This window comes from Hibiscus syriacus, unplaced genomic scaffold (genome assembly GCF_006381635.1).
Source record: "Hibiscus syriacus cultivar Baekdansim isolate YM2019G1 unplaced genomic scaffold, ASM638163v2 tig00117005_pilon, whole genome shotgun sequence".
In the NCBI taxonomy this organism is placed as follows: Eukaryota; Viridiplantae; Streptophyta; class Magnoliopsida; order Malvales; family Malvaceae; genus Hibiscus; species Hibiscus syriacus.
In genome coordinates this window covers 3,282,659-3,294,671 of record NW_024063519.1, presented here as the reverse complement: position 1 = coordinate 3,294,671, position 12,013 = coordinate 3,282,659, and the positions used below count along the sequence as shown (strand labels likewise).

General features: G+C 33.9%; 1 protein-coding gene and 1 pseudogene across 1 annotated transcript; both read right to left on the bottom strand.

Moving 5' to 3' along the window:
• Window positions 1–1,658: 1,658 nt before the first annotated feature.
• LOC120195090 lies at window positions 1,659–2,646 on the bottom strand (annotated as a pseudogene).
• A 5,146-nt stretch (window positions 2,647–7,792) lies between these two features.
• On the bottom strand, window positions 7,793–9,193 carry LOC120194900. The gene is made up of 2 exons (XM_039197073.1): window positions 8,316–9,193; window positions 7,793–8,162 (listed from the first exon to the last, which is right to left on the bottom strand). Exons 1-2 carry the CDS (start codon window positions 9,158–9,160, stop codon window positions 8,108–8,110), a joined length of 900 nt encoding a protein of 299 aa, XP_039053004.1. The 5' UTR covers window positions 9,161–9,193; the 3' UTR covers window positions 7,793–8,107.
• Between the last annotated feature and the right edge of the window lie 2,820 nt (window positions 9,194–12,013).

The following is a 12,013-nucleotide window of genomic DNA, read 5'->3' as shown; positions in this document are numbered from 1 at the left end:
GTAACTCCATTATTGGCTCATCGCAAGCCAATGTTCGTTCAATAATATAAGTACAATTAAAATTGCACTCACCTTAGCCTTGCTTTGATTCAATCCCAGTCCTTTGATTATTCCAGAAACTTGTTTAGGCTCAATATCTACATAAATAAAACATTTCAAAACAACCATCAAAAGCCTAAACCTTAAATTTGATGTTAATAACTTAAACTAGTTTTACGAACCATAATTTCATTTTCCATTTAGGGGGAATCGATTCCCCCTGGGGGAATCGGTACCCCCTGAACATACTGGAATTTTTCGTTCAAGGGGGGGAATTAATGCCCCTTCATAGGGTATCGGTTCCCTCTGCCCAGAAATTGTATTTCAAGCCCGAAAATCATCAATTCTTCAATTAATTCTTCTGTTTTAAATCCCTATCATGCCATTAAACTCAACTACCATCACTTAAACCAACTTATATCCATAAAAACCATTTTTAATCTCAAAATCCTATCCCTCATATGAATTTCAATAATCATACCAAATTTTCATCATGTTCTAATTTCAATTCTATCACTTCATATTCGTTAATTAGCATGATGACAAGTCAAATTTAACTTCAAATTCAACTTATCAACTCTTTTCCATGATTTCATATAAAAACTCATTTTCTTTAATCTCTTACAACTTCTTCATCCTTTGATTATAAGACAACTTAAGCTTTCCTTAAGCTTAGTTGTCATCTAATAATCAAAACTCAACCTTTAATTCAACAAATATTTAGCAAAATAGAAAACCCTTACATTTGCCTAGCTTCCACGGGAGAAAGAAGATGAAGAAGGAAGAAGAGTTTGTAGATAACTCTTCCTCACCCCACGATAATCATTCATATAATTAGGGAAAAATATCTTTCATACTAAATGACCATTTTGCCCTTTAATTCTTTGGATAATTACTATAAACTTTTAGGAAATATTTCCAATTAAATCATTAAACTATTCAACTTTTCCACTTTAATCAACAAATTCCAAATTCCTTATAATTTAGTCACTAACCCGTAGTTTGGGATGTTACAGCGACCCTTGGATAGGCTCTGAGGCCCCGAGAGCTTTCTTGGGTAGGCTCTCAGGCCACAAGGTACTCCCTTCGGATGACTCCTATATCCAATGGGTATAAGGTAGCCCTTATGGATGCAGTTCTGGGGGAACTGAATTTTGGTGTACGGGAGGAGGGTAACTATGAGTTTAAACTTCAACTTATCGATGACCTTTACGAAACCTTATTGAAACACTTATTGATTGTTTTATCTATTATGTTATATTTGCACTATTGGGACACACTGAGCTCCCTAGCTCACCCTTTTCAAATTGTTTTCCTCCTTTTAGATATTTTTGGATAAGCACCTCGAACCAGACACTTGGAGGATCGACATATTTTTATAGAACTTTTTGTTGTAATGTTTATATCTTCCGAACTGCTTTATTTACGGTGTCATGTTCCCTTATTTGAAATACTTATGCTTATGATTTTCACTGCGATACGAATTATGATGTATTTCATTTATTCAGTCACTGACATATTGATATTTACTCGATAATTTTTTTTTTAACTATGTGTTCTTTTTGTTAGATATTGTTTATAATATGGCTTTAAATTATCGAAAATGTTTTTTAGAAATTTTATTGTAATCTGCTAAATTTAGTCGTAACACATAAGCTGGGTCTAGGAGTTACACCAAAGGCAAGTAAGACACCCCACTCTAACCCTTCCGTTATGGTGGCGGTGGCGGCGACGGCGACGGCCCTGCCTTCTTCTGTTTTGTTTTTTCTCATCTCATCAAGAACAAATAACACGCTTGGACTCCACATGTTTCCATATTCACTTAACACATGCCAGCTCGTTTCCAGCTTGTCCTTTCCCAATCCAAATTTCTCTTCAATTTGTCTGAGAACAGCTGTACCACCGGGATGAACTACGTAAAACAATTTGTTCAAATCATCAATGCCCAATGGACTGAATGCCTCCATCAAACATGGCTCAATGTGGTTAGCAATAAGTTTGGGCAGTACATAAATAATATGCCATTCCCATTTCACCTTTTTTTGCTACTATTATACCATCAGAGTCGGGGATAATAGTCTATTTAGCTGATATGATTTGAAACAAAGGGCGCTCCTTGACGGTGGCATCAGGGTTGGCACCCACAATCAGAGCTGCGGCTCCATCAGAGAAAAGTGCAGAGCCCACGAGTACATCTAAATGGGTCTCCGATGGTGCCTGAAAACATCCGACCATGCTCTCTGAACACAAGGCGAGAACTCGAGCACCGGCATTGTTTTCCGCCAAATCCTTGGCAAGACGGAGGGCGGTCCCGGCAGCAAAGCAAACCTGTTGATAAAGCATGAATTTTTGAACCGAAGGATTGAGGCCAGTGAGCTTAGTAAGCTTATGGTCAGCAGCAGGCATGTCGATCCCTGACGATGTACAGAATATAAGGTAAGTGATCTTAGAAATGGCTTGCCCCCATTCTTTGATGGCCTTCAATGTCGCTTCGCTTGCAAGCTTAGGGACTTGGGTTACAAGTATTTGTTGACGAGCATCAAAAGATGGAGCCTTGTAGATAATCAAGTTTGGATTCTCGTCAACGATGTCTTCTGTCACGTGCATGTATCGTTTTTTTTATTCCAGATTTTTCACTTACAAACACCAATATCAATGAATCAATTAAAGTATTATAAGCTCATTCGAATAACTAAATACAAATAATTATAACCTCTTCACATACTTACATATACGTGGAAACTTATCTTTCAATGGAGAATTATGATCGGTTTTAGTAAGTCGAAAATAAAAATCAGGGTAATCAACTTGGTTAAAACAGTGCGGTACCAATAGCCAAAACAACATACAACGGCTAAACTCTTGAGATAACGTTTTCGAACAAATTATTTCACGAGACAATGTTCTCCTAAGATTAATTGCTCAAATAGGGTGAAATCTACAGTGTTGGCCGTAGGTCGTCATGTCTTCCCGGCGAGCTATGAGAGAGATTGCATGTGCCATGCACGTTCCAACACGCTGGGTATCCAAGGCCATCTGACCGAGGGCATCCGACCGAGGCTATTCGAGCGAGCTATGCGAGGGCATCCGAGGGCAAGAGGAATCACGCGAGGGGCAAGAGGAATCACGCGAGGAGCAGGAGGGAGTGCATGGCGACCTACAAGGTCGCCCGGAGGGCATGGCGACCTATGCTTGGGGACGTGCATGGCTGGCCACGTAGTAGGTCGCCCGGAAGGCATGTCGACCTACGGCCAACACTGTAGATTTCACCCTATTCGATGAATTAATCTTGAAAGAACATTATCTCGTGAAATAATTTGTTCGAGAACGTTATGTCGAGAGTTTAGCCCAAAACAACAGCCACTCCTAGAGGATTCTCACGGATTATTTAAAAGGAACCTATCTAGTCGAAGAGGTGTTTGTGCCCCGAAAATGATTGAGAAATTGTATAATATATGCATAGGAGACATGATAGTGGTGATTTCCTACACTAGGTACCTAATATTTATAATTATAGGATTTTTTTTTGAAGGATATGCGTAGGAGAAATTAAATACGTTTGGTACCTGCTATTTATTACCTGCTGCTCACACGAAATCCGCGCTAGAACCACAGCAGCTTGCACGATATGCGGGAACGAGGAATGGGGTACGCTATTTGTTTCGATCCCTTGGGGGCTATGGAAAAAATGGAAACAATATGGTTTTCAATAGGGCAAAATGGACAAAATGGCTTACTTCACCTCCAAGGACATGGACCCTAAACAGAAAATCAATTTCGTTAAAAAAGTTGGGTGGATTAGCGGTGGCAATAGCTAGAACAGCAGCCACTCCTGGGCGATTCACATGACATGGATTATTTCAAAGCCGTCTAGTCCAAGAGGTGTTTGTGAAAATGATTTAGTTGGCCACCTGAATGGACAACATGAACCTAATACTGTAACTTAGAGACGAGCACACCAATCATTACAATGAACTTAACTGTGCACAATAAATGTTTATAGAACCTAAGCCTAATAATATTGCCTGCCCCATGTGCTTGTGGCAGGTGATGTGGCAGGTGATGCTTTATAATAATTATCCTCCATCTCAATAATTTTTTAATATTATATTTTTGAACTTTAATATATTTTTAATAATTATTTTTCGATTATATTTTGAGCTTTTTATATTTTCAAAGTAAAAAAAACTGTGTTTATCTAATTTGTGCCTTGTATTTTATTTTATTATTTCAACTTTGATTAATTTTGTGTTTTACATTAAACACAGTCATTAAAAAATATATACATGATTGAAAAAATCTTTATAGACAATTAGAGCATAAACAATAAGATAGATCAAACTAAAAGTGTTACCAAATTTATTAGCGAAAAGCAATTCTTATCAATGAAATTAAATATGAGATAAATTACCTTATTCCGCAGTCAACTATCATCACACTTTTCTGTCTTCCTTTTTTTTCCATTTTTTTTGTTTGAGTTTAATTCGTTTTCAATACATTATATCAATCTTTTTCTTTGATTTTGTTTAACCGACGATGACATCAGTTTTAATATTAATTATCGATTGTTAGTTCTTTTTTCTCTTTTTTTTCTTTTATTTTTTAATAAAAATAATTTTACGTGTTGCATGTTTATCTCTGTCTTTGTAGCACGTTTTTTTTCTAGAATTTGTCTGTTCTTTTATTTATATTTTCTCATGGTTATATTTGACAATGTAACGACTGGTCAATATGGCGCTTATTTGAAATCTTGTTGATATTCTCTGCTATGGACCTTCAGATTGAATTTAGATGTGTGATTCTGCGTTTGTGGATAGTTTCTTATTGCGATCGACTCTTATTTGTAGTTCTTCGATGGCCTTTCAATAGTCTAACTTTCTTTTATGGTTTGTTTGCCGATGTAATCATATTTGTTCGTATTTATTTTTGTTCGAGTCTTTTGATTGAGTTTTTTTATTTTTTTCCATGTATGATTCTTATATAATCTAACGTGACTAGTTTTAATGTTATGGGAAAAATCTAAATTATGTATTTAGCTTACGATGATAATTGTAAACTCTTATTGTAATTTTAGATATTTTCACTTTTTAATAATACCAGCAGCTTCTATTAAAAAAATGGTCATCACTTTTCTTTTTTTATTTTAATCATTAATTTTCTTAAAATAAATTCATCAACAATATATTTTTTTCATCTGTGTCATTAAAATTTTATTAGTTTTGTTAAAACAAAATCATCAATACTTTTATAGTTTTTCTAGTATGGTATTTTTCATTAAAACTTTATGAAGACGGTGATGTCACATATATGATCTGATCTGATAGTCTAGTCGACAAGGTCATTCCTTGAGTTACCCTTCTCTTCATACTTCAATGATTTGTCCCTCAGATTAATATGTCATAAAGCCACATCATACTTCACGATAGATATTTTCGATTCATTAGTCAATTTCATAGACACATAGTCAAATAAACAAGTCATATATTAATCCATAAGTCAAATAAACAAGTCATATATTAATCCATAAGTCATAAAATATCCAAAAGTCACGAATACATTTGGATAGAAGATCCCGTGAGTCTTATAAGAGCATGATCTGAAGCCCAAATACCCCAAATCATCCCTAAATTTTTTTAAAGAGACGTATCATCCACTTGGTCCAATGCCTTGCCTATACACTTCGACCCCATATAAACCTAAGAGAAAATTACTTACATACAAAGTAGTATTTATTTTAAATACTCTCAAGCATTTGCAATAAATATTCAATCACCTAGTTGTAATCGTTGGTGCTCGAACCTGTGAGCTCTAGGAACAACAACGATTCCTTTAACCGTTGAGGTAAATTGGTTCGTGCAATTTAATAAATATAATCTTTCAATTAAAATTAAGAAAATATGAATTGAATTGGGCGGGGATTGCAGCTGGACCCTCAACATAAGTAACGATTAATTATTATGCCAATGTTAATAATAGTTACATAGTTTTCAAAAATAATATTTATGTTAAATTATGGTTGAAATTGAATATAATTATTTTATTAAACTACTATATTTTATATTTTTATATAATAAAAAATAATTGTAAATCAAATTTAAATTAATATAAAATAAATCAAAATATCTTGACACGTACTAAAATCTTTATCGAATTATTAATCATATGATTATGTTTTTCTTAATTGAGCAAATTTTAAATTTTGGATTGACGTGGATATGGTCCTGTAATTTAGATTTTAGATATTGGGTTTCATTAAGTTTAGGCTTGAACTTTTGAATTTGAGATTGGTTCAATCAAATGAACATTGGGCTTATATATATATATATTAGGTACTAAAATTTTAAAGAATAGAATATGTAAATAGTTGACTAATATATAATATTTGTTTTTGTTGAATCTTGTGAATTATAAAAAATTATAAGGTAAATTAAGCATTTAGTATATAAACTATTAGTTTTGATTATTTTAATACATAAACTTTTGCACGACATTTTTATAGGTAAATTGCATCATTCATTATTTAAATATTTTCTCACTCCTATTTAGCTCATTAAAGTTTAAAAATTTTCAATTTAACTAATTAATTTTCAAATTGCTCATGTTTTAATAACTCTAATTTATTTTATTAATAATATTTTGTGACAAGATATTTTCTTATTATTTTATTAATATTTAATTAAAATAAATTTTTTTTTTGAAAGTTAGAGTGATTAAATTAGGAATAATTTGAAAGTTAAGTAAATAAATTAAAAAATAAACTTTAACAACCAAAATAAGAGTGAGAAGATAGTTGAGTGACAACTGATATAATTGACTCATAAAAAAGTGTCAAGTTGTAACAGTTTTGCTATGTTTTTAACGACGGGTACTAAAATAAAACAAAAACTAAACGTTATAAGTATTAAAACGGGCCAAAATTAATAGTTTAGGTACTAAACACGTAATTTACCCAAAATTACAATATAATTGTAACAAGTTAGTATCTCCTCTAGTTCATTTTCATCATCTCCATTACAATCATTGTTCCTTCACTGCTGCGGTCAGCCATCTCCGTTCTCACCTGCATCAGTGTTAGATCTTCTAAAAGTCTACGACGAGCGATACATGCCTGATTTACACAATTGATTCATTTTGGCATGATATATTATCAGAAATTTAATGGGCAATCGCTGTTTCCAATGCAAAGCATGTTCTTTCTCCTCCAACGTCATTTAGAAAAATCAAATAAGCATGCAAGTTTAGCACAATATCATATTTAGTATATATTCTTTCTCCGACGTACGGGTACTCGGATATAATAGGCCGGGACATGGACCAAAATTTTAATACTCAAAAATTCTTGATACCCGGTTTTGAATATCACTATTAAAAACTTTCAATCCAATTGTATGGTTGTACTCCCATATAGGTTTGTGATTAAATTATTACTATTGTATTATAGATTTTACTAGTGGATATTTTTTATAATTTATAATTGACATAACAAATGACGAAATTATAAAATTTTAGGAAAATTAAAGTTCAAAAATTATTTTATTAAATCAAATAATTAATTTTTAAGAGGAAAAAAGTACATATTTTTTCACTTAAGAGTTTAAAAGCTTAAATTAAATGTTTAGTTTTAAGAAGGGACTAAAATCAGAAATTTCCCATTAATCAAATGGCAGTGTTATCGTATGTTTTGTAACACTATTTTTTACAATCTCTCTTTTTTAGCATCTTCTGAGAAAGCAACAAATAATCAAGCAAACCAAGATAACAATTACAGGGGAAACTAGATAATCAGATCGAACATGTAATAATCCCATGCAGCTCTGAATTTTGGTTATGGTAAGCGATGTTTTCTGCTCACTTCAAACTAATATTGGAAGGCAAAATCATGATTCTTCCTCACTCTAATGGGAAAAAGAAAAACAGAGAACTCTGTCTGAATCTGAACATACACTGACTTTGCAGCTGTCTGGGAAATCTCATGTACCCATTTTACGTAAACATTTCGCAATACTGGAAAGATAATTTGCATATTGAACTCCATTTTCAAACATGGCCCAAGGCTGGTGTTTTACCGCTATGCTTTGATTTTCCTATTGAAGATGAAAGACAAGCAACACTTCCCCTTACGCCTGCATTAATTCAACATGAAAAACTCAAATGAATTTATGAATGATTCCTATATATATCTCCCATACAATCCAACTATTTTTATTGGAAACCCTTATCTGTTAATGTTTACAAGGCACAAAAATAGTCGAAATTTTATCTGTTATATAACACACCTGCCGCCGGTATTGCTGCTGCTACGGCTGCTTTTGGTGCTTCCACTGGTTACATTGGATCCACCGCTGTCACTCTCGCTCGACCCCGATCTCTTCTTCCACCACTCTTTGTCTATGCTCTTACCATACTCATCTGATACTGTTGGCTTCGGTGAAACTCTAAAATTGTAATTCACATTTGAACCATTCCTCTTGTTCTTCGACTTTGACCCCGAGGAAAAAGGAAACACCATTTTCAGAAGAAACCCGCCATTATCAATGCTCCCAATTCTATTGATTCGCGGTTTCTGATTCTTCTTCTTCCCCTTATCTTTGATGTATGTATCTCCATTGATGGCACCTCTCCCTACAGCACAACTCTCCTGTTTCGGTTCAACAGCCGGATCCCGGTGCTCCACAAGATCTTTCAAGGTGAGTTCGAAACAAGACTCGGGCATTCTGCTAACCATTTCCATAAGCTCCATTTGGCCTCTAGCGATGGCCTGAGCTTGCGATGACGGCGATAAACATCTGTAATTAATGTTATTTCCAATCGTTGAAGGATTAGTTCCCCATAAAGGAGGAGTAGAAACCCCAGACTCATCTTCCATCACGCCAGTTCCATCAGCTCCCATGGTGTTCCAACTCCTGTAATTTTGAGCAGTCTTTTGCACCCTGGAATCGTACTTCTTCCCCGTGTGTTTCGACATTCTGAAATCAGATTGGGGCAGCTTTTTGGCAGGACCAAACATGTTTTCTGTGGATGAAAATTGGTTTTGAAGGCAAAGGGGTGATTGAAGATTACTTCCAAGGAAGGGTGGGTGTTGAGCCTTTATCTTCACCAACTCGTTTAGTCCATTTATCATTAATTTCCTTTAATAAATTGGTTTTAATGGGGAGAAAATTGTTGGTTCACGGGATCATAAAAGTCAATAAATTCTAGAGGGCCATCCTTTTCTCCATATAAATCTATATATGTTGTATTGGGGTCTTTTGAGAAGATTTTGCCTTTGTTTTCTTTTCATGTAGAGATTTAGAAAAACACATACAACTTGTCCCCTTCATGTTTTTATGTTTTTTATTCCTTTTTCAGCAATATTTTGACTGACGCATGCTACATTTGGAGTAAAATGATGAAATTAGTTGTAGTATAAGTGATTTTTTTTATAAAGAGAAGGTGAAAATTGAAAATTATAGTGATTGGGATTAATTATTAAGATTGTTAGGTTAGATATTGTATTTATGAGATTAAAATTAATGTTACACGTGTTTCGAATAACAAAACAATGGTCAATAATTTAAGAGTGTTAATAATAAAGCATCTCTAGATATACTTCTATAAATTATATTAAAATTAATTAAATAAATCCTTTACATTTATATTTTAATTTAAAATTATATAATTTATTTATTATATTAAATAAATATGTTCATAAATATTGAAATGTGTGCGATAGATGCTAAATATATGTAGGTTTTATGGTCCATCTCATCAATAAAGGAACTATAATTCTTTTTTGTTTTAATTTTGTAATGGGAACTGTTGATTGAACACAAAGTACTTCAGATCTTTGGGCAATAAAGTTATTGAGTGATTAGTGGAGTTTTGTTGGTTAGCACAGTGATGGAATCTTTAGCTTTATCATGTTTGTGATTTTTTTTTGTAAAGTTATAAAGCCTATCTTCTACTTTACGCAAGATTTTCTTAATTTGTATTTTATGCTTCTTTTTTTATTGATGAAATTGTTGGGCACAGCTAAAAACGATTGTAGTAGAAAAAGGCATATTTCACCATTTTCAGTCATATTTGTTTTTCAGATTTTTTATTACCATTAAATTAAGATTACTGTAACACCCCGAATTTCGAATTAAGAGTTTTCGGTCCTTCTTCGGGTCTTAAAATCAAATTTCCTCATCTCATGACTGTCTGACCCAAGTGGGTTTTAGTTAGGCCTAGGACAAGCCCAATAGAGAATAAAAGTGATGATTTTAATTATGAACCAAATAATGAGGGACTAAAAGAGCAATCATACCATGAAGGATTTCAAAAGTTGAAAATCCATAAATGGTTGATGATTTCACGATGGCACATTTGATTACCCAGTCCCCTTACTTCTTCTTTCCTCTCACACTCGAGCATAAAAGGTTCTAATTTTGTTAGTCTTTCACTCATCCTGAAATTTTAAGGTAAGATTTGGAACCTCCATCTCCTTAGCATTCTTTTAAGCTATTAAAATTAAGATTTGACCATAGAAACCAAAAATGAGTTTAGTAGGAGTTTAGTGTATTATAGCTCGTTTTTGGGGTAAGATAAAATTAAGAAAGTGTCCTTAGACTCATAATAGTTTCATAAACAAGTTAGTAACATATTTTCCATATTGAATTAGTGAGAGAAGTTGGAGAAGGTTCCAAAGCTAAAGGAAAGGAGAAGTTAGCTCTTGGGTGATTTGGAACGTTTTTCAGCTACCAAGACTCCAAGGTAACACATTTCTAACCTTCCTATACCATATGTAGGCCTCCTAGAAGTGCATTTGTGTAGCTTGCATTAGACTTGAAATATATAAGCATGTGCATGGAAAATCCTAGACTTATGTGTTTTCAAGCTTATAAATTGACTCTTTATGATCCTAATAAACTCTCATAAGCTTTTAATAATGTTTGGGAACCTCAGTAGGGTTGTGGGGTGATTAAAGAGTGATTCTCGTGCCCAAACAGAGCATTTTCAAGTGTGAGTATCGGGGTTGGAAGAACAATAATGATATTGTTCTTATGTAAGGCAAAAATAAGGGGGTTTTGGGATAGAACCTTGAGTGGTATCGATATTCTAGCAGGGAAGTATCGATACTCGTCATCTGGGAGTATCGATATTATCTTTTCATCCTAGCCTTAAATTACATGTATGGTATCAATACTCAGGGAAGAGTATCGATACCCATGAATCAGTATCGATACCGAGGGGCTTAGTATCGATACCATAGCACAATTTAGGACAAGGAATTTAGGGAAATTATAGACTTCGTTGAGGGATCCAAAAACACCCTAATACCTCCAATAAAATATCAAGTGAGAACTATATCAATAACGTAAATTTTACACTTAGAAACCTGATAATTTAGGAATTCATAAGATTATCCTTGTACGATGTTCAGGAAACGAGTCAGACACTCAAGTCGCTTTAGTAGCAGGAGGAATGATTATATGTAGAATGTTAAGACGACTTAACTAGTGCACAAGGCATTACAATTGCTAATTGGGCGTAGATGCCCCAAGACTTGACGGAGTAAATTAGCTGGGTGAACGCTTTCAATGTAGAATTTTGGATCTCACCCTTGGAAGGCTAGAGGGGTGTGTGTCTCTGAGATGTAGTGAAACCCTCCAATAATAACATGATGCCTACCTCTGTGGATATGTATAGCTTAGCATACTTGTATGCTATTAGTTATGTTTGCTAGCATGTGCATCAAAGGATACATGTAGTATAGTTTGATTATTAGTGTGGCACTGAGTTTGTGAGCTCAACGTTCGGAATTTGTTTCTGTGTGCAGGTTCGTAGGAAGAGCATTTTGAGGAGCCAACACGTAGAATACCTTCCAAATCGTCGCTATCTTTTGAGTACATCTTGAGTTTATTATTAATTGGCATGTAATGTATATGAACCCTTTGATATTCGAGTTGAAATGTTATATATTTTGGGATTTCTGTAAACTTTAATTGAACTG

Excerpts from the sequence above, each read along its gene's own strand:
- LOC120194900 (XM_039197073.1), bottom strand. The coding sequence starts at position 9,160 with ATGATAAATGGACTAAACGAGTTGGTGAAGATAAAGGCTCAACACCCA. Across the intron at positions 8,163-8,315 it reads AGCAGCAATACCGGCGGCAG|GCGTAAGGGGAAGTGTTGCT; the intron begins GTGTGTTATATA and ends GAATTAATGCAG.